This window comes from Scardinius erythrophthalmus (genome assembly GCF_964197995.2).
Source record: "Scardinius erythrophthalmus genome assembly, chromosome: 19".
Classification (NCBI taxonomy): Eukaryota; Metazoa; Chordata; class Actinopteri; order Cypriniformes; family Leuciscidae; genus Scardinius; species Scardinius erythrophthalmus.
The window spans coordinates 34531407-34552746 of record NC_138239.1 but is presented as its reverse complement, the minus strand read 5'-3'; the positions used below and the strand labels follow the sequence as shown (position 1 = coordinate 34552746).

Below are 21340 nucleotides of genomic sequence, written 5' to 3'. Positions count from 1 at the left end.
CTCCTCGTGGTTAAAAAGTAATATTATTGTAAATAAAGTAATATTAAATAGATTTATTATTAAATAATTTTCTTAAATACTAAATTGTATTTTTATATTTTTTATTTTGCAATAAATAGTAATAATAATAATACTTTTATTATTATTATTAGTAGTATTATTTTGTAGCCATATAATCATAACATTTTAGCACAGCTAACCACTAATCTTCCCCCCCAAAAAAACGTCTCGGGTTACTGGATGTAACCCTGGTTCCCCGAGAGAGGGGAACGAGACGCTGCGTCGAAATACAACGCTACGGGGAATGCCTTCGGCATGCGCTATCTGAAGTCACTATACAACTATCCCAATCTGGATTGGTGCGCGTCATCGTGCGTCATGACGTCACATGTGACGGTGACCCGGACGCTATATAAGGGTCACAGGAACAAGGAAATGACAGCTTCGACAAGGTTCAAAGCAGCTGCTCTCGGGGCGCCCCGAAGGTGGGGAGAAGGGACGCAGCGTCTCGTTCCCCTCTCTCGGGGAAGCAGGGTTACATCCAGTAACCCGAGACGTTCCCCTTCGTTACGGGGAACTCCCGCTGCGTCGAAATACAACGCTACGGGGAACGAGTACCAGCTAGCCCCCACCGAGAACAGGCGCCCCTGGTGTGAAACATCTGGCACACTCAGAGGCGCTACGCCAGGAGTTGACAAAATCCCACTAGACTAAGAATCATAATCCTTATTTGGTGTGGTAAGGGAAAGATGCCTCAGCAACTTCAAAATTGATATATAACCTGTATAACCTAAGCAGGTCCTTCCTTCAACTCCTAACCCGTCTAAAGGGAAAACTCCTTTCTTTGGAAGCCCAAAAACCAGGCTCTCTTGCACCGTCCATGCAACAGAGGATAAATACCTGAAAAATGAAAAGCCTCCGGTCCTATAGAGACCGGGGATGAGAGAAAGCTTATAATTCCAAAATACCCTGCAGCGCCGACAGGAGCCAGGGGTCACCTGTCAGCCTGCAACAACAGGATTCATCCAAGAAGCTACAGGATCAAATGGAGGTTATGGGACGGTCCCACGTGCCCACCCTCAGAGCATACGGAGGCAGAATGCGCCATAGAGGCTCTGAACATGGATGAGAGGTCCCGGAAGGGTGTAGAAATTCCCGTACTGAAGCCAATGGGCAGTAAACACTGGGTTCACCCTCCCTTAAATTATCCTGCATAGCCAGGAGTTCCAGAAGAAATTAGAACTAACGAGATCTAAACCCCCTCAAGGGCCAGACCCAAAGATTCCAATCTTCAGGACGCGGGTGGAATAAAGAGCCCGCCGCCTGAGTCAACAGATCTCCCCTAATTGGTAACTGCCATGGGGAGCCTGCCAGGAGACTAACCAGGTCGGAAAACCAAATCCGTGTCGGCCAGAATGGAGCTACAAGAATAATATCTACTCCATACCTCCTTACTCTTTCCAGAACTCCAGGGAGCAAAGACACCGGGGGAAAGGCGTACAGACGTCGCCTCGGCCACGTCTGTACCATAGCATCCAGGCCCAAAGGCGCAGGGTGCGAAAGAGAGAACCAGAGCGGGCAATGAGAATTCTCATGAGAAGCGAATAAATCCACCTCCGCCTGGCCAAATCTCTCCCAAATGAGCTTCACCACCTCAGGGTGAAGCCTCCATTCCCCGGGCCTCGGCCCCTGCCTCGACAGGGTGTCCGCTCCCACATTCTCAACCCCAGGTATATACATGGATCTCACAGAGAGAAATTTGTCCTTAGACCACAGTAATATATGATGGGCTAACTTACACAGAGGTCGAGACCTCAAGCCCCCCTGATGGTTGATATAAGAGACCACAGATACATTATCAGACCTAACCAGGACATGATGGCCTCTGAGATCTGGGAGAAAATGCCTAAAGGCGAAAAACACTGCCATCATCTCGAGGAAATTAATATGTCGAGAAAGATGGCGGTCTTCCCAGACCCCCCGGGTGAAACGGCCCTCCATAACCGCACCCCAGCCAGTGCGGGAAGCATCCGTGGTCAGAATTTTTCTGTGACCCGAAGTTCCCAACACCTGGCCTTGAGACAGGAACCGAACATCTTTCCAACTGACTAGAGCACGTAGGCACCTGGACGTAACTCTAATCGTGCGGAAGGGGTTACCCCTCGGGGAAAACCCCCTGGTCCTGAGCCACCACTGCAGGGCCCTCATATGGAGCAAGCCGAAGGGAATTACCACTGAAGCGGCTGCCATAAGGCCCAAAACTCTTTGAAATCGTTTTACAGTGATGGCCTGACCTAGCCTAATCGTCTTGACCTCAGTTAAGATACTCTCGATACGAGTTTGAGTTAGTTGGACTCGCATGGCTTGCGAATCCCACTCTGTCCCCAGGAATGTTGTTCTTTGCTGGGGACACAAGGAACTCTTCTTAACATTGAGTCTTAATCCCAAGCACTGAAGATGACGCAAAACAACATCTCGATGTTGGATTGCCAGGCTCTCTGACTCTGCAAGAATTAGCCAATCATCTATATAATTAAGAATGCGAATCCCCTGAAGTCTCAATGGAGCAAGGGCTGCATCCATACATTTCGTGAACGTGCGAGGAGATAAGGCTAGGCCGAAAGGAAGAACCCTATATTGATAAGCTTTTCCCCCAAAAGCAAATCTAAGGAACTTCCTATGATAAGGAATGATGGAAATATGAAAATAAGCATCCTTAAGATCTATCGTCACAAACCAGTCCTCGGATCTAATTTGTTGAACGATATTAGGTATAGTAAGCATCTTGAACTTAAATCTCCTCAGAGATCTGTTCAAAACCCTAAGATCTATTATAGGACGAAGTCCACCATCCTTTTTAGGAACAATGAAGTACCGGCTATAAAAACCGAATTCCCTCTCCCGAACGGGGACAACCTCTATCGCCTCCTTTGCTAAAAGGGAATTAACTTCATCCTCCATCACCTGGCTTTGATCAGCAGGAACCAAAGTGTGCAACACCCCCTGAAAATGAGGTGGTTGAATTTTAAATTGGATCCTATAACCCTTCTTAACTATATCCAGAACCCATTTCGATATATTCGGAAGGCCTTTCCAGGCGTCTAAATAATCTGAAAGCGGGATGAGTCTTTCTGGGCTAGTCTCAGGTGATAAAGCAGATTTTACAGTGACCTGAAGCAGTTTACTGGCAGGACGTAACTGAATCTTTTTCTTCTCTTTTTCAGCAGACCTCAAGAGGGTCGAATGAGACAGGGTTTTTGATAGTGCCGTACATTCGTTAGAAATGGGTGTAACCAGAGTCTGGTTACATCGTTTTCCTGAGGGCTCCGTGGAGCGAAGTTTTAAAATTGTCACACGGAGGGGGACACCCTCTGAGGCCTGCGGATCCCGTCATGGCCTCTTGGCCGAAGCCTTCCTGCCCTGAATGACGGTCCTCAGATCCGCCTTCTGAGCCGGGGCTTTCGACCGAGCGAGTTGCCTCCGGAGCCAGGCCTTTTGCGGGGGTACCCGGGAGGCAACACTCTCCTTCTGCTGCTGGATGTGAGAGGAGCTGGAGGCGGCGCCCTCGCGAGACTGCCCCCTGGCGGCAGGCTCGCGAGGTTTGGGATGACGGCGGGGAATCAGCTGTTTGAATGCGGCTGACTGCCTCCTCGTCTCCTGAAACCTCTCGACGACATTATTAACGCCGTCGCCGAAGAGGCCACGAGGAGAGAGGGGGGCATCGAGCAGACAAGCTCTGTCCTTGTCGCCGATACCCGCTAGCGTCAGCCACAGGTGCCTCTCCGTAGCCACCAGTGCTGCCATAGAGCGGCCGATAGCACGGGCCGTCTCCTTGGTGGCACGGAGAGACACGTCTACCGCACGACGAAGTTCTCGAACATCGTCGTAGGAGACTTCCCCACTCTCATCCACTTCCTTTAGCAGGTCAGCCTGGTATGCCTGAAGCAGCCCCATAGTGTGCAGGCAGCTACCAGCCTGACCCGCCGCCATATATGCCTTCCCCACCAAAGCTGATGTTGTACGGCAGGGCTTGGTGGGGAGCGCCGGAGCCTGCAGAGACGATGCCGCGTCGGGAGAGAGATGAGAGGCGAAAGTCTCCTCCACCCGCGGCATCGTCCCATAACCCATCTCCCTCGCTCCCATTATATCTGAATATGTGCGTATTGGGACCGGAAATACGGGAGGAGAAGGGTTTATTCCATGTCCTCGACACCTCGGTGTGAAGATCATGGAAAAATGGCAGACTACGGCGTGGAGGTTGTGACCGGGTCTGCAGGAAACGTTCATCCAGCTTGCTTTTAACGGCCGTTTCTTGTACCTGCGGTGGCCATTCGATATTTAACTTGGCCACCGCTCTAGTCACAACATCCAGCAGCTCCTCAAAAGCAGGGGAATGGGATGGCGGTGTCACACATTCCTCTGCCTCGACACCCACAATATCTAACTCCTCAGAGCTAGATAAGTGAAGCATCGGGTCCGTTTCGGGGACGGGAGAAGCCGCAGCGCGGGCTCCCGAACCCTGAGCGGGACAGATGGATTCAGCATTGGAATGTTGAGAAAGGACCTCAGTCGTCTCAACATCCATTGCTAAATCCTTTTGTGATCCCCATGAATGCAGTCGCCGCGCTGCCTCAGCAGACGCGGGTCCTGATCCACAGGGAGCACGTGGTTGACCTGACTCTTTATCGAATAGAGCCAGGCGGGAACGGAGCTTTCTTAGGGGCAACTTTTCACAATGCTCACAGGCAACACCCTCAAGTGCTGCCCGAGCATGCTCCATTCCCAAACAAACCACACAAGGAGCATGAGTATCTCCTTCACAAAGAAAACATGGGCAAGGAGGTACACACTGTTGAAATTTCTTTTCCGCCATAATAAACTCTTTCCAAAAGACAGACAACACCAAATAGAACAGACAGTAACACAGAGCGCTGCTGAAGAACAGAAGCTGTCATTTCCTTGTTCCTGTGACCCTTATATAGCGTCCGGGTCACCGTCACATGTGACGTCATGACGCACGATGACGCGCACCAATCCAGATTGGGATAGTTGTATAGTGACTTCAGATAGCGCATGCCGAAGGCATTCCCCGTAGCGTTGTATTTCGACGCAGCGGGAGTTCCCCGTAACGAAGGGGAACCATGCATCCCAACAACAGATTCAATAAAGTCACATGACAGTGAGCTAAAACATGTTGCAGACATACAATGTTATTGTGTGTGTAGAATTTCATTTTGTTTCAACATGGTCACGTGTGCTTTAATTTCCTTCACTGAAGTTGTTCATACGCCATCTCATAGATTTCCTCTGCTTTAAAACGGCAGGTTGCAGTAAAAGTGTCCTGATCTGATCAGAGCTGAGATGCACATCATGAGGACACATCCCCACAGATTCAGCACACACACACACACACACACACACACACACACACACTGTTCTTCAGCTGAACGACTGCAGAACATTTGGTCTGTGTCGCAGTCTGTTGAAGAACAATGATGATGATGGATCAAAATGCAGCAGCACCGTAAATATTTATTTAACTAAACTCTCCAGGCAAAGAACATGAACAGAACAACCGATATAAATGTGATGAGAACGGACAATGAACAGAACAAAACACTGGGCTTGAATACTCACAACTCACAACAGTTAACAAACACTAATCAAACAATGAATAACCACTGAAACTGATGAAAACCCAAAACCAAAGCGGACAGATAAACCCAGACGCTCTGTTTTATGTGTTTCTCAGGCACTGGTCAATTCTGTGTGGGCTTTTCATCAGACTACTGGAAAGAAGACATCCAAAACAGACTGCTTATTATATCTGTAGATTTCAATTACGATTCATATCTTCAAAGGCCGTTTTTTTAAATAATTTCTTTCAGAAATCTACTTTTAAGTAGCACTTGCATAAACACTTTATTCCTAAACACGAACATTTATGAAGTGGTAAAAAGAGATATCCAAAATCCCCTCAGTAAAAACCTTTATCTTTAATATGTCAACAGTCTGAAACAAGAACTCTGAACCTGGCTTTATCCAATGTCCAAAATCTTTGCAATTCTTTACGTAATCAACTGGGGAAGTATGGCGACATTTATTAATAAAAAAAATTTTTACCCTTAAAATTACAAATTATATTATCATAACATCTGAGTGAAAATTTTAAATGCACAATGTTTTATTACTCACGTAAAAATGTTGGGTTAAAAATAACCCAACGAATAACCCAACTGTGGATTGGTATAGCACCTTCCCAACTGTGGGTTATTTTAACCCAATGCATTATTGCAAATTATTTCTAGAAATTACCCAACGATTTTAAAAATGACCCAATATTTTTGGAAAATAACCCAACCTATTGACCTAATATGTGTAACCCAACGGTTGGGTTACACAAATAACCCAACGTTTTTTTACTGTGTATTATCAGAATATTTTTTTATATAATATTTGCTTTTATTATTATAGCAAGCACTGAATAATTTAATAATATTTCACATGAGCATCTTGTGATGTTACTGCACATAAAAAAATATGCACATAAATTTGGGTTGGGTTAAGTTTTTTAATTACATTTTTAACCCAACGGTTGGGTTTGTCCATATCTGACCCAAATTTGGATTGAAACAAGCTGTGTAGGTCATTTGTACAGAGGAGTTCATATAAAGCTGGATCATTTGCTTCATTGCATTGCTTCACTTCATAACAGTGACCGATCAACCCTTCAGTCGAGTCACTAACAACCCTGATAAGGCACATCTGGTGTGTGTTAAGAGTGTGTCCAAGCGTTTCGGGCTGTTTACATGTATCAAATGGACAAGTACAACAAAATCAAACCAGGCCATTAGCAGAACGGCACTAATGTCATCCGTTTGAGGAACATGCGAATCACGCTGGGGAGAGTTGGCGAGAGCAAATATTGCTCACTGAAACAAACACTCTGATAAGCACACTTTGCATAAAAGACACATCTAATAAATTCCCTGTGGTACGGGAAGTGCATCTGTTCCTCTTCCTAAACTGAACACAATAGAGCATGAGAGAGATGCCTGCACTGATATCTCAGCATTTGTTCTCCTCATAAAAGAGCATTAGCTGAGATTGATGCACTGCATAAAGTCCTCAGTTCAGAGAAGGTCTGCTATCGGCTCAAGGCAATTCTTTAAATGTGTTGTGCAACAATGCTCCAGAGACACTGTCCATATAAAATCAGCTTGAGTTACTGTGTATAACTGTGATAAAGCACATATATTGGCTATCCTATTGTTTCAGGACTTGTTGTGTCATTAATAGAGAGTGCACAATCATTTCATCTTCTTTTACAGGGAGGATCAGATATCAAGGTTTGCTAATGGAGAGCGGGATTACTCGAGGTAAAGTCGAGCATTACTGTAGTTCACGGCGCTCCGCTAATGGGGTTTTATGAGGACAAGCCAACGCTGGTCCATTCTTATTAGTAATAGACTCTGTGTTATGATAGCCAGGCTTAGAAATCTGCATTAGCTTGTTCTCAGTTCATAATCAGCCTAAACTGAAAAAAAGAACTGGTGTAGAAATAACTTTCAGTCAGAAATTGCTACTGAATTTCACAAACAATTACAAAGAAACAACAAGTCACATTCATTTATATAGCGCTTTTTACAATACAGACTGTTTCAACGCAGCTTTACAGAGATAACAGGAAAATAACGCAGCACGGATTGTTTCTCAGTGATTCATTTCTGTTGTAAAAATCATTAGTTATTAACTTGGCGGCCGCTTACATGACTCCATTTTCAACTGGAAACAGAAAACTTTTAACGTGTTCTGGCCGTTCATTTACACGACACAGGTGTTTTGGTGGCCAGAGAATACAAACTTTAAAATAGTTTTTTTGAAATAACTTTGAAAGACGTTTTGAAAACGATACCGTGTACACTTCAAAAATGGGAATCTGTGTAAACGGTGACGGTGTTCACATGTGTATTACATGTTTAGTCTATAGGCATACGTGTTTAAATGCGTACAGTACCGGTATGTGTGTGCGCGAGCAGTCTTTCTTTAAAAGTGACAGTTTCAGTCAAATTGTGAAGTAAAAAAACTAAAAACGCATTCCAAATTTAAAAAGATAATATATATTTAAATATGAATAGGCCACAAAAATGTTTTATATATAAACATATATATATATATATATATATATAAACAAACATATACAGTATATATTAGTAAATACTGTGTGATAACATTATCATTAAATTTCAGCACATACAGTATGTATAGATCACAGTTCCTGTAATTAAATTGCATTAGCCAATATCAGAAATATATAACAGCACTATATTGGCCATCCCATCCACTTTAGCATAGATATTATATTAAACTGAATTTTATATAAGAATTATCTGTAATTATTAAGAAACCACTGGTCAAATTCAATATGTTAAGCTAAATGTATAATATTTTCTACAGAGTATTTTCAAGGTCCCAGGATAAAAGCATTCAGAACTCATGTTACCATTAGCTTTTGTGCATGTAAACATGTGTGTGTGTGTGTGTGTGTGTGTGTGTGTGTGTGTGTGTGTGTGTGTGTGTGTGTGTGTGTGTGTGTGTGTGTGTGTGTGTGTGTGTGTGTGTGTGTGTGTCATGACACTGACAGGAGTGATGCTCTGTTGCCATGGACACTGGACACAGTTCAGGGATGCAGGACTCTCTGATCTTCTTTAAAGCATCTGTATTTTCACAATTTAACTTTAGATGCGATTCAGATTCCTTGATTCTGTGATCTTTCTGAATGTGTAATCATTGAAATCAAATCACGCATTGTTTTTAGAAGCCGGCAGACTGAGAAGTCAAACTCAAGTGTTTGCCTGTGTTCAACCTGATGAATGTGGAGTCAAACTGTGAGAAGAGCAAAACAAACAGCAAACAGCTGTCCTACAGAACACACACCTCACACACACACACACACACACACACAGGCTTGGACTCAATCAGCGTTCTTCTGTCATTTACACTTCATGTCAGGATGAGTTTGAAGCAGATCTTTCTCAACAACCAGATAGGAAGTTTTAAAATCCTATATTTTCTATAAAATCAAGTTTTATCATTTTCCCCCAGTGAACTACTATTACAGTAGCCTACTATTATATATTCTAAAATATTACATATTTGGAATGTTGAAATCTAGACTTTTAAGGTTCCAAAAAGTTTTTTTGCAGTGATGTTAAAATGATCTATATTTGATCTTAAAATAATCATGAACTTTTTAATAATCTAAAGAACCTTTTTCCATTGTAAAGAACCTTTTGTGCATTTGAAAGGTTCCATGGATGTTAAAGACCTTTATAAGGATATAAGAAAATTCTAATTAGAATCTGTTAGGACTAGTTCCGAATTATAATAGAAGATATGAATCTAAAATACAAATGTCTAATTATTGTCCTGCTGATAAATGACACAGGGTGTTACTGATAGCCTGCATAGCTTATAGTAGGTTAAATCTCAACAAAAGCAGCACACACACACACACACACACACACACACACACACACACCTGCAGCTGGCTTAAGGAAAGCCTCTTATAAACCTGACATCACGCTGATGAGATCCACACACACACACACACACACACACACACACACACACACACACTAGCTCCATATACCAGCAGTGAAAGCTGCTGTATGTCAACATGCATGAACGCGTGCATTACAGCAGTGATGATGACCATGTGCAGTAACATCAGTCATGAAGATCATCATCATCTTCATCTTACTCACGATCAGAGGAAGAGTGCGCTCCTCCAGCCTCCCGGAGGAGGACTTCAGCCCGTGGATCTTCAGCTGGGAGCCCGAGGAAGAGGAGGAGGATGAAGAGGAGGGTTTGCTGTCCTGCCACAGGTAATAGAAGGTGCCGAGGATCCAGGCCACGGTGAGGATGAGGATGGCGTTGGCCCGAATCCTGCGCATCATGAGCGGCTCCGAGCGCTGGCGACCCGCTACGTGTCTGTGTGTGTGTGTGTGTGTTGTCGGTGATGAGGAGGAGGAGGATGATGAAGCCGTGCGCAGTGAACAGCCTCTCCAGACTAGAGCTGCGCTGATCGAGCGGATCTCTGGCGGGTTTCGCGCAGGTCCTAGAGCCCGTCTCTCCTTCATCACACACATCACACACACATCAGATCACATTACATCACACACATCACATCGCATCACGTGTGCCAAGAATACAGGGACTTTCAGATGATTCTATAGATCACAAACAAACAAAAGTGTTTTGTCATATGTAAATATAGGCCTATATACTCTTAAACAGTTCGATCATTCATACATACATACATTCATTCATTCATTCATTCATTCATTCATTTTCTACAAAAGATCCATGAAAGGGTGATTCAGAAAATAGTGACTGACAACCACAGGAGGTCAAACTGAACATGAGCTGTTTTATTTATTTACTTTAAATGAGATTCACAATTTATGTAACCTGGTTGCCAAATTGCTTACAGTCGGAAACTCTTCATTTGTTTAAAAAATGTATTTTTTTATTATGTTTTTTTTTTTTTTTTTTTTTTTTTGTGGAAACTGTGCCGGGCTTTTTTTTTTTCAGGAATCTTTGATGAATAAAAAAGATTAATAGAACAGCATTTATTTGAAATAGAAATCTTTTGTAACATTGTATTTTTACTGTCACTTCTGATCAATTAAATGTCCTTTGATGAATACAATAAAGGGTCTCTAAGGTGCTCTAAGGTTTCATGGCATTTGTGAACTAAATGAAGTTACAGATTGGTTACAGTTCTTCTAGTGTTAACAAGATGTTTTCTTGTATTGGACGGTTTGCAGACTAAAATTCACTGAACCAAAAATTGCCTAACGCAAATAATCCCTTCTTATTTGTACAACATAATCCTCTGTGAAAAAAAAATCCTATTCTATTCTATTCTATTCTATTCTATTCTATTCTATTCTATTCTATTCTATTCTATTCTATTCTATTCTGTTCTATTCTATTCTGTTCTGTTCTATTCTATTCTATTCTATTTGGTTATATTTCAAAAGAAGATATTTCAATTCTTTTCTAAGGTCCTTTCAAGGTTATATTCTGTTAATTCCATTCCATTCCATTCTATTCTATTCTATTCTATTCTATTCTATTCTATTCTATTCTATTCTATTCTATTCTATTCTATTTGGTTATATTTCAAAAGATATTTCAATTCTTTTCTAAGTTCCTTTCAAGTTTCTATTCTGTTAATTCCAATCCATTCCATTCTATTCTATTTGGTTCTATTTCAAAAGATATTTCAGTTCTTTTCTAAGTTCCTTTAAGGTTCTATTCTGTTAATTCCATTCTATTCTATTCCATTCTATTTGGTTCTATTTCAAAAGATATTTCAATTATTTTCTAAGTTCATTTCAAGGTTATATTATATTAATTCAATTCTATTCTATTCTGTTCTATTCTATTCTTTTCTATTCTATTATGTTTTATTCTATTCCAAAAGAAGATATTTCAGTGCTTTAGTTCATTTCAAAGTTCTATTCTATTCTATTCTATTCTATTCTATTCTATTCTATTCTATTCTATTCTGTTCTATTCCAAAAGCAGATATGTCCGAGTTGTGTCCAGCATCAGCTCACAGTGTTGTCCTGCTGTTGTCTTCATTAGCATGATCCAGATGTTTCACCTCTGCAGGTTAACAGGCTGTTGCTCATCAACATCTGCTCTGGCAGTCAGAGAGGACTTTCTTCTGCTGGTTCTTTCCTCATATGAGGTCATCCCAGCCCATCAGCAGCTCTGACAATGTGCCACAGCTGTTCCCATCTCAGCATCAACGTTTTCCAGACAGTTCAATTAATAAAGAATTAATATTAAAGAAAGGCTAGAAAAGTTAAACTGATGTGCACTAAAATGGTCTCATCTAATTTACTGATATCTGAGAGAAAGTGGCCAGGCATTTACTGTAGGTTAGCTTAGATTTGAGTCACGGAAACATTTTACAGGTGCCAAAAGACAATTTACATATTCCTCCTTTCTTCAAATACTATTAAAACATTTCTTTAATAAATTTTTAGCATATTGCATAGTTGTACTTTGAATCAATTGAAATGAAACATGCCAAATTGAGCCGACATAATTTTTGTCCAGGATGTCATATAGAAATTATGAAAATGCAAAAACAAGAGAACCAATGAAATATTATATTCAAGAAGATTGAAGATCTCCCCTCACTGCAGGACATCTAAGGATCCACAAATGGGCCAGGAACATCATCAGCTGTTCTGGTAACGGTTATCAGGTGGAGTTCGATTAATTAGTGATTTCGTTGATGACTGCAGTTTCTTCATTGTTCACTGGAGCTGCAAGAAGCTAAAAGGATAAACAAGCCCCACCTGATCCTGGAACAGCCTCTAAAATGAACCACATGATCCTCTTAATCCTCTCAGAGCCACAGCTGGCATTTACAACCCTGCTGCCAAAGCACACACACACACACACACACATCTCCTCTTGGTTTCTCTTCTGCTGGCTCAAGTGTAGAAAAATTCCTACTGTTTTCTTTTTCTTGGGGGCAAAAAACTCAGCCAAGCGACCACCTAGCAACCACCCACAACAACACCCTAGCAACCATATAGCAATGTGCTGAAATCCACTCAGAAGATCTTAGCATCATGATAAGTTTTTCCATGGCAAGCACCACTCACACTTTCTTCAGATGTAAAAATATAAAAGTTCAATTCTTTTCCATTCCATTCCAAAAGATATTTTAAAGTTCTTTTCTAAGTTCGTTTGAAAGTTGTATTCTGTTCATTCTATTGTTCTAACACACACCTTCTGGAGCAACTTGGACACGTCATCAGTGATGAACAGGGTCAGCAGGTGTTTCGGGTCTTTAATCAACAGACACCCTCGCCCGGGCGACCCTGTGTTTAAGTGGCATGCATCCCTCCTCCGGATCCACAGCCATCGTGAGGCTTTTTGGGCAGCCTCAGAAATGTTCTTTATGGCTCGCCTGCACAGTTGTCCTTTAACTCCAAGGAGTTTGAGTGTTCGGAGCAACGGCTGTCCAGCAAAGCCCCGGCAACCGACCTCCACTGGCTCACTGCGTGCTTCCCAGCCGCCGCTCCTGCACTCCTCCACCAGCTCCGCATACTTGGCTCTCTTGCGCTCATTTGCCTCCTCCAATCTGTCTTCCCAGGGGACAGTAAGCTCTACTATGACCACCTGCCTGGTCGACTCCGATGTTATCACCACGTCTGGGCGTGATGGAAGTCGGGAACTTGAGCTGCTTTCCCAGGTCCACTTGAAGGTGCCAGTCTCTTGCATTGGCGAGGAGCCCACCTGGGGTCTCCCCAGCTCTGACAAAAGAGATGGTTTGCTTGGAGGGATGCTGACTCTTACTGCTCTGAATCGCTGCGGTGACTGTATCTGCCAGAGCCCTGAGGACCTGGTCATGCCGCCAGCGATACAGCCCATCCCCCAAAGCCGTCCCCCAAAGTCCCCAAAGACGTGTCCAAGTTGACAGCAGCTGAGGATATGCTCCAGTGTGCCACCTCTGCCCGCACCTCGTCCTGCACCAACTGACGCTTCTCCCTCCCTCTTACTTTGTCATAGCGTGGCTTAGGAAAACTGCCCAGGCCTGCATGTCCCACTGCCACGTTGCCAACCAAGACACCATGCCTCAGCCGTGCCTCCGCTCTGTCCACCGCTTCCTGCCACTTCCTTCCCGTCTTAACGCACATTCCAGCTGAGGAGACTTCGGAGGAATCTCGGTACATCAAGACCTCCCGGGCACGTGTGACCTTGCACTCCTCGGACAAGCTGCTGATGGGAAGCTGCAGCTTGGTGGAGTGGCCATAGAGGGCGATGTTACTTAGGGACTGTGAGAGCCCTAACCACCTCCTGAGGAACTGACTGATGGTTCTCTCCAGTGCTTCTACCATTGTCATGGGTACGTCGTACACGAGAAGGGGCCAGAGAAGCCTGGGAAGGATTCCGTGCTGGTACATTCAGGTTTTGTACTTTCCTGGAAGCCCCGACTTGTTGACTGCAGTGAGCCAGTTCGTCACATAGTTTCTTGTTTGTTGGAGAGCGGTTGTGTCCTTCAGGGAGCTGTCAAAGATCTTCCCCAAGCTCTTGACTGGTCTTTCTGGTGACCCCTCCAAGGTAAAGCGGAACCGGTCGGCCACTTTGCCTTTCTTTAAGGCCAGGGACCTCGCCTATGACTGAGATGGCCAATCAAATCAAAGAAGGCAGGGCTTACAGTTCACAGAAGACGAGGGTGAATTCCATCCCAACACTTTAGTTTTAGTAGTGAAAGAGTGTGTGGTAAGACGTAAGTAGCAAAACATTTAATATTTTACAGCAGTAATATCCAGTTATGCAAACTTTGTTGTTTGAGCATGAAAAAGCTCTCCAAAGCACAAAGTCCCTCCAGCGGGAGTTATTCTCTACATCAGTGTCAGTGTTTCTGAACTCCTGAAACACATCACAATATTCCTCATTTAAATAATTAATACACAGAATAAAGGGGCGGGGCCTGGTTGAGTTAGTCTGTAGTGTTTTGAAACTGGCGGTTATGGTAATTTGCTCAACACACTCAAAGTGCTTGACCAATTACAACACATTGGTCCGGCCGACCAATCAGAGCACATTGTATTTTTCAGAAGGAGGAGCTTCATAGAGACAGGAACTAAACGGAGCGTTTCTGACAGACTGGGTAGAACAACAAAGTAGAAAAACTAGTAGAAAACAAAATCAAAATGTTATAGCAGGGCATAATAGGTCCCCTTTAAATCTCCAAATAGAGAACACAAGGAAACAAAATGAATATCCCGGAGCGCCTCTTCAGATAGACTACAGCACAGTAACGGGCGTCTTTGACTGTGTCTACATTGTATTTACAGTTTTGGACTAAAGCCAACTACCATTATTATTATTATTCCTGCTGGCAATGGACTCTTCTGACCACTGCACTGCATTCGTAGAAGCATCAGCCTCCAAACACAATACACAATGAGAATTTGTTGGAATTAAAACTTCACTTTTAGTATTTCAAATAAGCAACTATCTGTAAATGTTGAATCATTTACAAGGTTTGGCCTGAGATCGTTGGCTCCTCCTCGGCGTGAGTCATAATGTATCAGAATGCTGTGGGTTTAGCAGATCTTGAAGTGTCACTGTATGTTGTAGCATGTGCTGGTTCTGCTGCTCAAGCTGTGGTCCGTTCTTCACAGCTCACGCATTACATCTGAGGTGATTTAACAGACACCAGATCTTATAATCATCATAACTGAGCTCTGACTAAGGCCTGGGACACACAAGACGATTTTCATTTTAAAACCATGGGAAACCACAGTCATAAGGACAGTTTCATATGATTTTTAACAGTATAATCCTCAGAACAAGTGGCAAATCTCACAGACACCAGATCTCACAGAAACTCGCAGGATCAAACGTGACTTCAGAGGAAAAACCAATATAAACTTCACGTTATAAAGTCAAATTCGGTCCATTTTTCATGATTTCTAGTATCTGTACAAGGCTTTTCATTTCTCCTTATATCGAACCTTTTTGGCATAAAGGGTTCTTTAAAATTGAACAAAAAACCCTGGTTCAATGTTGAACCATCCCGAAGAGTGTAATCTGAAATACAAGTTAATAAAAACTGTATAGACATTTAAAAACTAATACATAAAAAAAACAAAATGACTAAAACTTCAAAGAGAATCAAAGAGAAAAGAGGCTATAGTGTGTTTTTTGTGAGATTTCCAGCATGTTTCTGTGTGGTTGCTTGCAGAAAGAGTCCCTCTTCAAGTCTCAGGCATCACTCTTACAGTTCAAACACATGACACTCGTACTCATAAGAGAAGATACATGTTTATTAGGTTCATCTTCCACCTCGGGTTCAATGTACAATCTACACATTCACATCCATTTCCGCCGAAACATTTCAGGCCTGTTATAATGGTGTAATGTCAGTGAGCGTGCCTTTGTTTGAGCAACAGTCCAGGTCACGGTTTACAGTTGACTGAAAGCACAAGCATTTTAAAACAGTGTTAGTTGGACATGTGTGTTAGGAAGCCAGAAAAATACTGACGCGATTGCACACATAGGTGACACATTCCTGGACATGTTTAGACTGTGTGTTAATAATAAGTTAAAGCCACTTGAGTAACCAGAACAAAAAAGAAAAAGTGGCACGCTACCATGATTGTAGAGCTCTGCAAAACCTCTAGAAAACTTAAGACACAATACCAAGCTTTTTGGCATTGCTTAAAAAAAGCAGACTTCTAGCTATAAGTGATCTCTGAACGTCCATGCAAGCATTCATCCTTCCATCGGACGGGTGTGTTGTGTGCTAGCGCTGACCTTTCTGTACGAGAGGCCACATTACGGGTTTTATCTGGCGTCTGATTTCATCTCAAGCTAACTGAGTGAAGCAGAGCAGCAGCTACTGTGAGCCTGGATGCTGAACACACACACACACACACAGCGTCATGTCGGATGCACTGTGAGTAAAGAGGGACGTGAGGGAAAAGAGAAGCGTTTCTCAGGGGGACGAAGGAAGCCACAGTTTGTGTTGTGCGTTCAGGCAAAGCTTTCAAAGTAATGCACTTCATAAATCTGAATTAAGTCTCACAGTCCAGAGTTTTTAGATGAATTGCATGAGACAGATGTAAAGAGCGAGTGAGTTTCCTTCGGTGTGTTTTCACACAGACGCTTGATGTTTGCTGAGGTCTCTGTGCTCATCTGAGGGAGTGTGTCCACCGTCTCCGGTCTTCCTCTACTCTGCTGGACACATGTTGCGGTCTTTACAGCAGAAGTAGTGAACCACCACACCGTTTGGATACCTGGCAAAGGCACTGGACATGAAGAGGACACACAAACAAATGAAGTTGTCATACAGTGCATCGCCTCAAACAGCCCTTCAATCACATACTGAGAACTAATAGAGCACAACTGTAGAGTTTCTCAGAGACGTTTGTTTTCCTCTATGGGTTTAATTTGTGTTTCGAAGGTTAACAAAATACGCATGTGTTTGGAACGACATGAGGGTGAGTAAATGATGACAGAGTTTTCATTTTTGGGTGAACTATCCCTTTAACGTACATGCACAATATTTGTCCTAAACAATATGTGTGACTGGAATTAACGCATCCACTCGAATGAATACAACTCCACATTGCAGCAATATGTCAAATTCTCCACCAGGAAACGGTTGTGTTAATCTGACAGTTTGACGAAACCAGAAAACAATAAATAGAGACTCTGAATGATGTTTTAGTCTGTATAACGTTCAATTTAATAGTTCAGAATTTAACTTAAAGGAACACTCCACCGTTTTTTGAAATAGGGCTTATTCACCGTCTTTCCTACATTTAGATAGGTGGGCAAATGCATTTTTGTCTCAGTGCATGCATTGTTTTAGTTTGACAGTGCCGCCAATAGCTTAGCTTAGCATAATGAATGGAATCCTTTGATGCTAGCTAGCATGTCCTGAGTAAAAGTGATAAAAAAAAAAAAAAAAATTACTTCTTGTGGCCTGCGTATTCACAACGAGTACAAATAGCGATGCAGATTAACACTAGGCGATTTCCTAGGCAGATATTGACTTGGGACTATATTAGGGGGAAGCACAGGCGAAGCACTGCTACTTGGGCGCAGAGATATCACACAACACCTGAAATCCCACGACTTCTGTCAACATACTAGCGTGAATAGTAGCCGGCTATTTTTCCTACAGTAGACATAGTAAATGGCGATGAACATGGCGGATTTTGTGAGAGACGAAGAGGGTGACTTCTCAGACAATCAAGATCTAGAACCATACCTCTATGAACCAGAGTTTTCAGAAGAGGAGCTGCTTGCTTTGGAAATAGAACGACAGGAGGAGGAGGTTGTGAGTGAATATGCTTGTGAATACGCAGGTAGTAATTGTGAATACACAATAAGTAATTTTTATTTTTATTTTTTTTATCACTTTTACTCAGGACATGCTAGCTGGCAACAAAGGATTCCATTCATTATGCTAAGCTAAGCTAGCGGCAGCGCTTCCAAACTAAAACAATGCATGCACTGAGACAAAAATGTGTTTGCCCACCTATCTAAATGTAGGAAAGACGGCGAATAAGTCCTATTTCAAAAAAACGGTGGAGTGTTCCTTTAAGTAATATGAATCATCAGACCAATTTTGGCTTGATTCATCTATTGTTGTCTGTGTTTTATGTAATCACACATGAATGTAATGCATTTAATAAAGATAAACTTTGGCCCTGTCCTAAATGGCACCCTAATCACTCGCGGTCTTCCTCCAAGTCCACACTCTCGTGATCGACCCTACGGTCTCATGGACTTAACGGACACGTGCGCACGGCAGCCACTGTAAGTCCAAAAGACCGTAAGTGTGTGCCATTTGTGACAGGGCCTAACTGTGCCAGATTGACTGAAAGGCCAGTTCACGGTGTAACTGGTAATAATGTGAGGCAGACCTGTTTCCGATCTTCTTCTTGCACACTCTGCAGGTCTTCTCATCTGTGATGACGCACTTCACCTGCTGGTGAAAGATACGCTCCTCCTGCACCTGCACACGGACAAATACAATGTATTAAAATATTATTAAAGGGGACATATTGTGCACTTTTACAAAGTCTTGATTTTGCTTTTGGGCTATACTAGTATTAGCCTGGCTCCGCCCTCCTACGTACTTCCGCTCAATTTCATTTTCCTTCAGTACTACGTCTGGGACTGCAGTATATTCTTAAGTTTCCAGAAACAAATTTTTTGTAGGACCAATCAGCGAATAGAGGGAGTGGCTGAGAACGATGACGTTGATGTGATCACACACATGACTAGCGTCGGCCAATAGTGAGCCTACGTGTGACGTACAACACACAGACGCGCTGCTTTATCAAGACTCGAGGAACAGAGAGAAGGAAATGAATAGTGGAATAAAGTTTTTTTTTTTTTTTTTTTTTTTGCGCACAAAAAGTATTCTCGTCGCTTTATAAACTTCATAAAAGACAGACATCTTATTCTAAACATAATCCTCTGATCATTCGGACGACCACACGTTAGCGATTGGCTATGGCAGATCCTGAGTGACTCTGGGCAGATCCAATAGTTTTGAACTTTAACAGAGAACCCGCCTACAAGGAAGTAAACGTTTCTCAATGGAGCGAGGCCAGACTCTCTGTACAAATGAAATGTACGAGAGTCTGGTAGAACCAGGCTATACTAGTATATGCTTTAAGCTTTAACATAAAAAAAACACATTATTTTCCCTATATTCTCCATTGTTGCAGCTCCTCTCTTCCCAGTCTGTCAGTAACTCTCTGTTTAGTTCCTGTCTCTATGAAGCTCCTCCTCCTGAAAAGCACACTGTGCTCTGATTGGTCGGCTGGACTAGTGTGTTGTGATTGGTCTAGTGCTTCGAGTGTGTTTGGGAAATGTCCCGTCCCTTCCCATAACTGTATGTTTCAACACACTACTAACTAACTCAACCAGGCCCCGCCCCTTTATTCTGCGTATGAATTATTTAAATGAGGAATATTGTGACGTGTATATTTCCGGAAGAAACTCAAGACTACAATGGAGGCGTTTCAGGAGTTCAGAAACACTGACACTGATACAGAGAAGAACTGGAGCTTTTTCATACTCAAACAACAACATTACACACTAAAGAAAGATGCTAACATAAAACATGTAAAAATATATATATAATAGGACCACATTAAAATAAATATATGGGAATTATTTAGAAGTGATGCAACTAATTAAAAAAAAAAATCTGTAGAATCTAAGTATTGTGTCTTTTCCAGTAACAAGGTAGATTTTTTCAGCAAGTAACTATAATTTGAAAAAATAAAATAAAAATAGAGATGCATGGATACAGTGTTTTAAAACACAGAATTGAGTTAATTACACAGCTTCAGAAGGAACTGAATCAATCATTCAGGAGTAAACACACCCGCAGGAACTCGGCCTGTAGGAGGCTCTTCAGGACCTGGTCGAAGCGCTTCCTCCCAGCCTTCTCCTCCAGCACACTCTCCAGGAACACCTGGATCTCCCGGATCTGTGTGTTGGCTGGCAGCAGGTTTATGGCCTTATGAAGGAGACAGAGGCATGGATTCAGTTCTGTTCAGGAATTGTCTCTGTCTGAAAGTGGAAATGTTTCCACAGATGTTTCCCACACAGTAATGCACATGTTCAGAGCTCTGGCATCTGACAACACGCCAACACTGGGTCTCATTTCCAGCGCCGGCATCTTAAACGATGTGTTGACATCAGCAGGATTGAACTGTGCAGCACTTCAACACACACTCTCCGCTCTCTCTCTTCACGTCTACAGCACATGCTTCACTCTCTCAGTCTTATTTAATTGGGGCTGGCAACACACACTTAAGGTCCGTTCACACCAACAACGATGACTACATTAGCGCTCACAGCGGTGGATGATATCATTCTGTTTATTCTCAGCACACACTGCAGTTTTGTCGTCTGCCGCTTTAAATGCTCGAGCTCTTTAAAGCAGGATGGATTCTGATTGGCTGTCAATGTTTTTATCATTCATTATGCTGGGAAAAAAGTCATTCCAACTATATGGTTCCTCTGTGCCGTTGTAGCTGAGATCTGAACTCTGCTATGCTTTAATTTTTTTTTAAACTATATCGTTTTCGCCATAGTTCTCATCCTTGGTGTGAATGGGCCTTTATTCAATTTGACTATTCCAGGTGGTTACTGCAATATTTGATTTCTTAAAACTGAGATAATTGACATAAGTAACACCAAATTAGGACACTTTTACATCCCGGGATGTCAGCCATTAAACATTGAACTGGACAGTATAAACACAAAGAGGTCTGAGACCACATTCTTACTTAAGCGGACCAAAAAAGGATCCGAGTCCTCTTTCAAGGACAGGGACAGTGTGAACGTAAAGAGAACACAAAGGGCCCTATTTTAACGATCTGAAACGCAAGTGTCAAGCGCAAAGGGCAAGTAACTTTGTGGGCGGGTCTCAGGAGCTGTTGCTATTTTCTCAGCGGGATAAATGACTCTTGCGCCCGACGCAAATCTAAAATGGGTTGGTCTGAAGTAGCTTCATTATTCATAGGTGTGGTTTGGGCGTAACGTGAAATAAACCAATCAGAGCGTCACATTCCCACATTCCCTTTAAGAGCAGGCGCGCTTGTTCTAAAGCGGATTCCTATTGTAACGGCGGATTTGCCAGGTGCGCGCCAGGAGCGGTTCACAGCCGAGGAGACCGACGTTCTCGTCAGGGCCGTAAAACACAGAGAAGTGACGTTGGGGATGGAGAAACCCACCCAAATTAACTTCGGTTAAACAG

General features: G+C 42.7%; 2 protein-coding genes across 2 annotated transcripts in view; both read right to left on the bottom strand.

Moving 5' to 3' along the window:
• Positions 1-10206, bottom strand: part of galnt16 (UDP-N-acetyl-alpha-D-galactosamine:polypeptide N-acetylgalactosaminyltransferase 16) — a 63813-nt gene extending 53607 nt beyond the window's left edge. Inside the window, exon 1 of the mRNA XM_081347944.1 lies at positions 9768-10206. Within this exon, the coding sequence (XP_081204070.1) occupies positions 9768-10151 (384 nt within the window). The 5' untranslated portion in view covers positions 10152-10206. The remainder of the gene's footprint in view (positions 1-9767) is intronic.
• A 5648-nt stretch (positions 10207-15854) lies between these two features.
• Positions 15855-21340, bottom strand: part of vps39 (VPS39 subunit of HOPS complex) — a 28661-nt gene continuing 23175 nt past the window's right edge. Inside the window, exons 22-24 of the mRNA XM_081347457.1 lie at positions 19961-20095; positions 18483-18574; positions 15855-16856 (exon numbers count right to left, since the gene is read on the bottom strand). Coding sequence (XP_081203583.1) covers positions 16778-16856; positions 18483-18574; positions 19961-20095 — 306 coding nt within the window. The 3' untranslated portion in view covers positions 15855-16777. The remainder of the gene's footprint in view (positions 16857-18482; positions 18575-19960; positions 20096-21340) is intronic.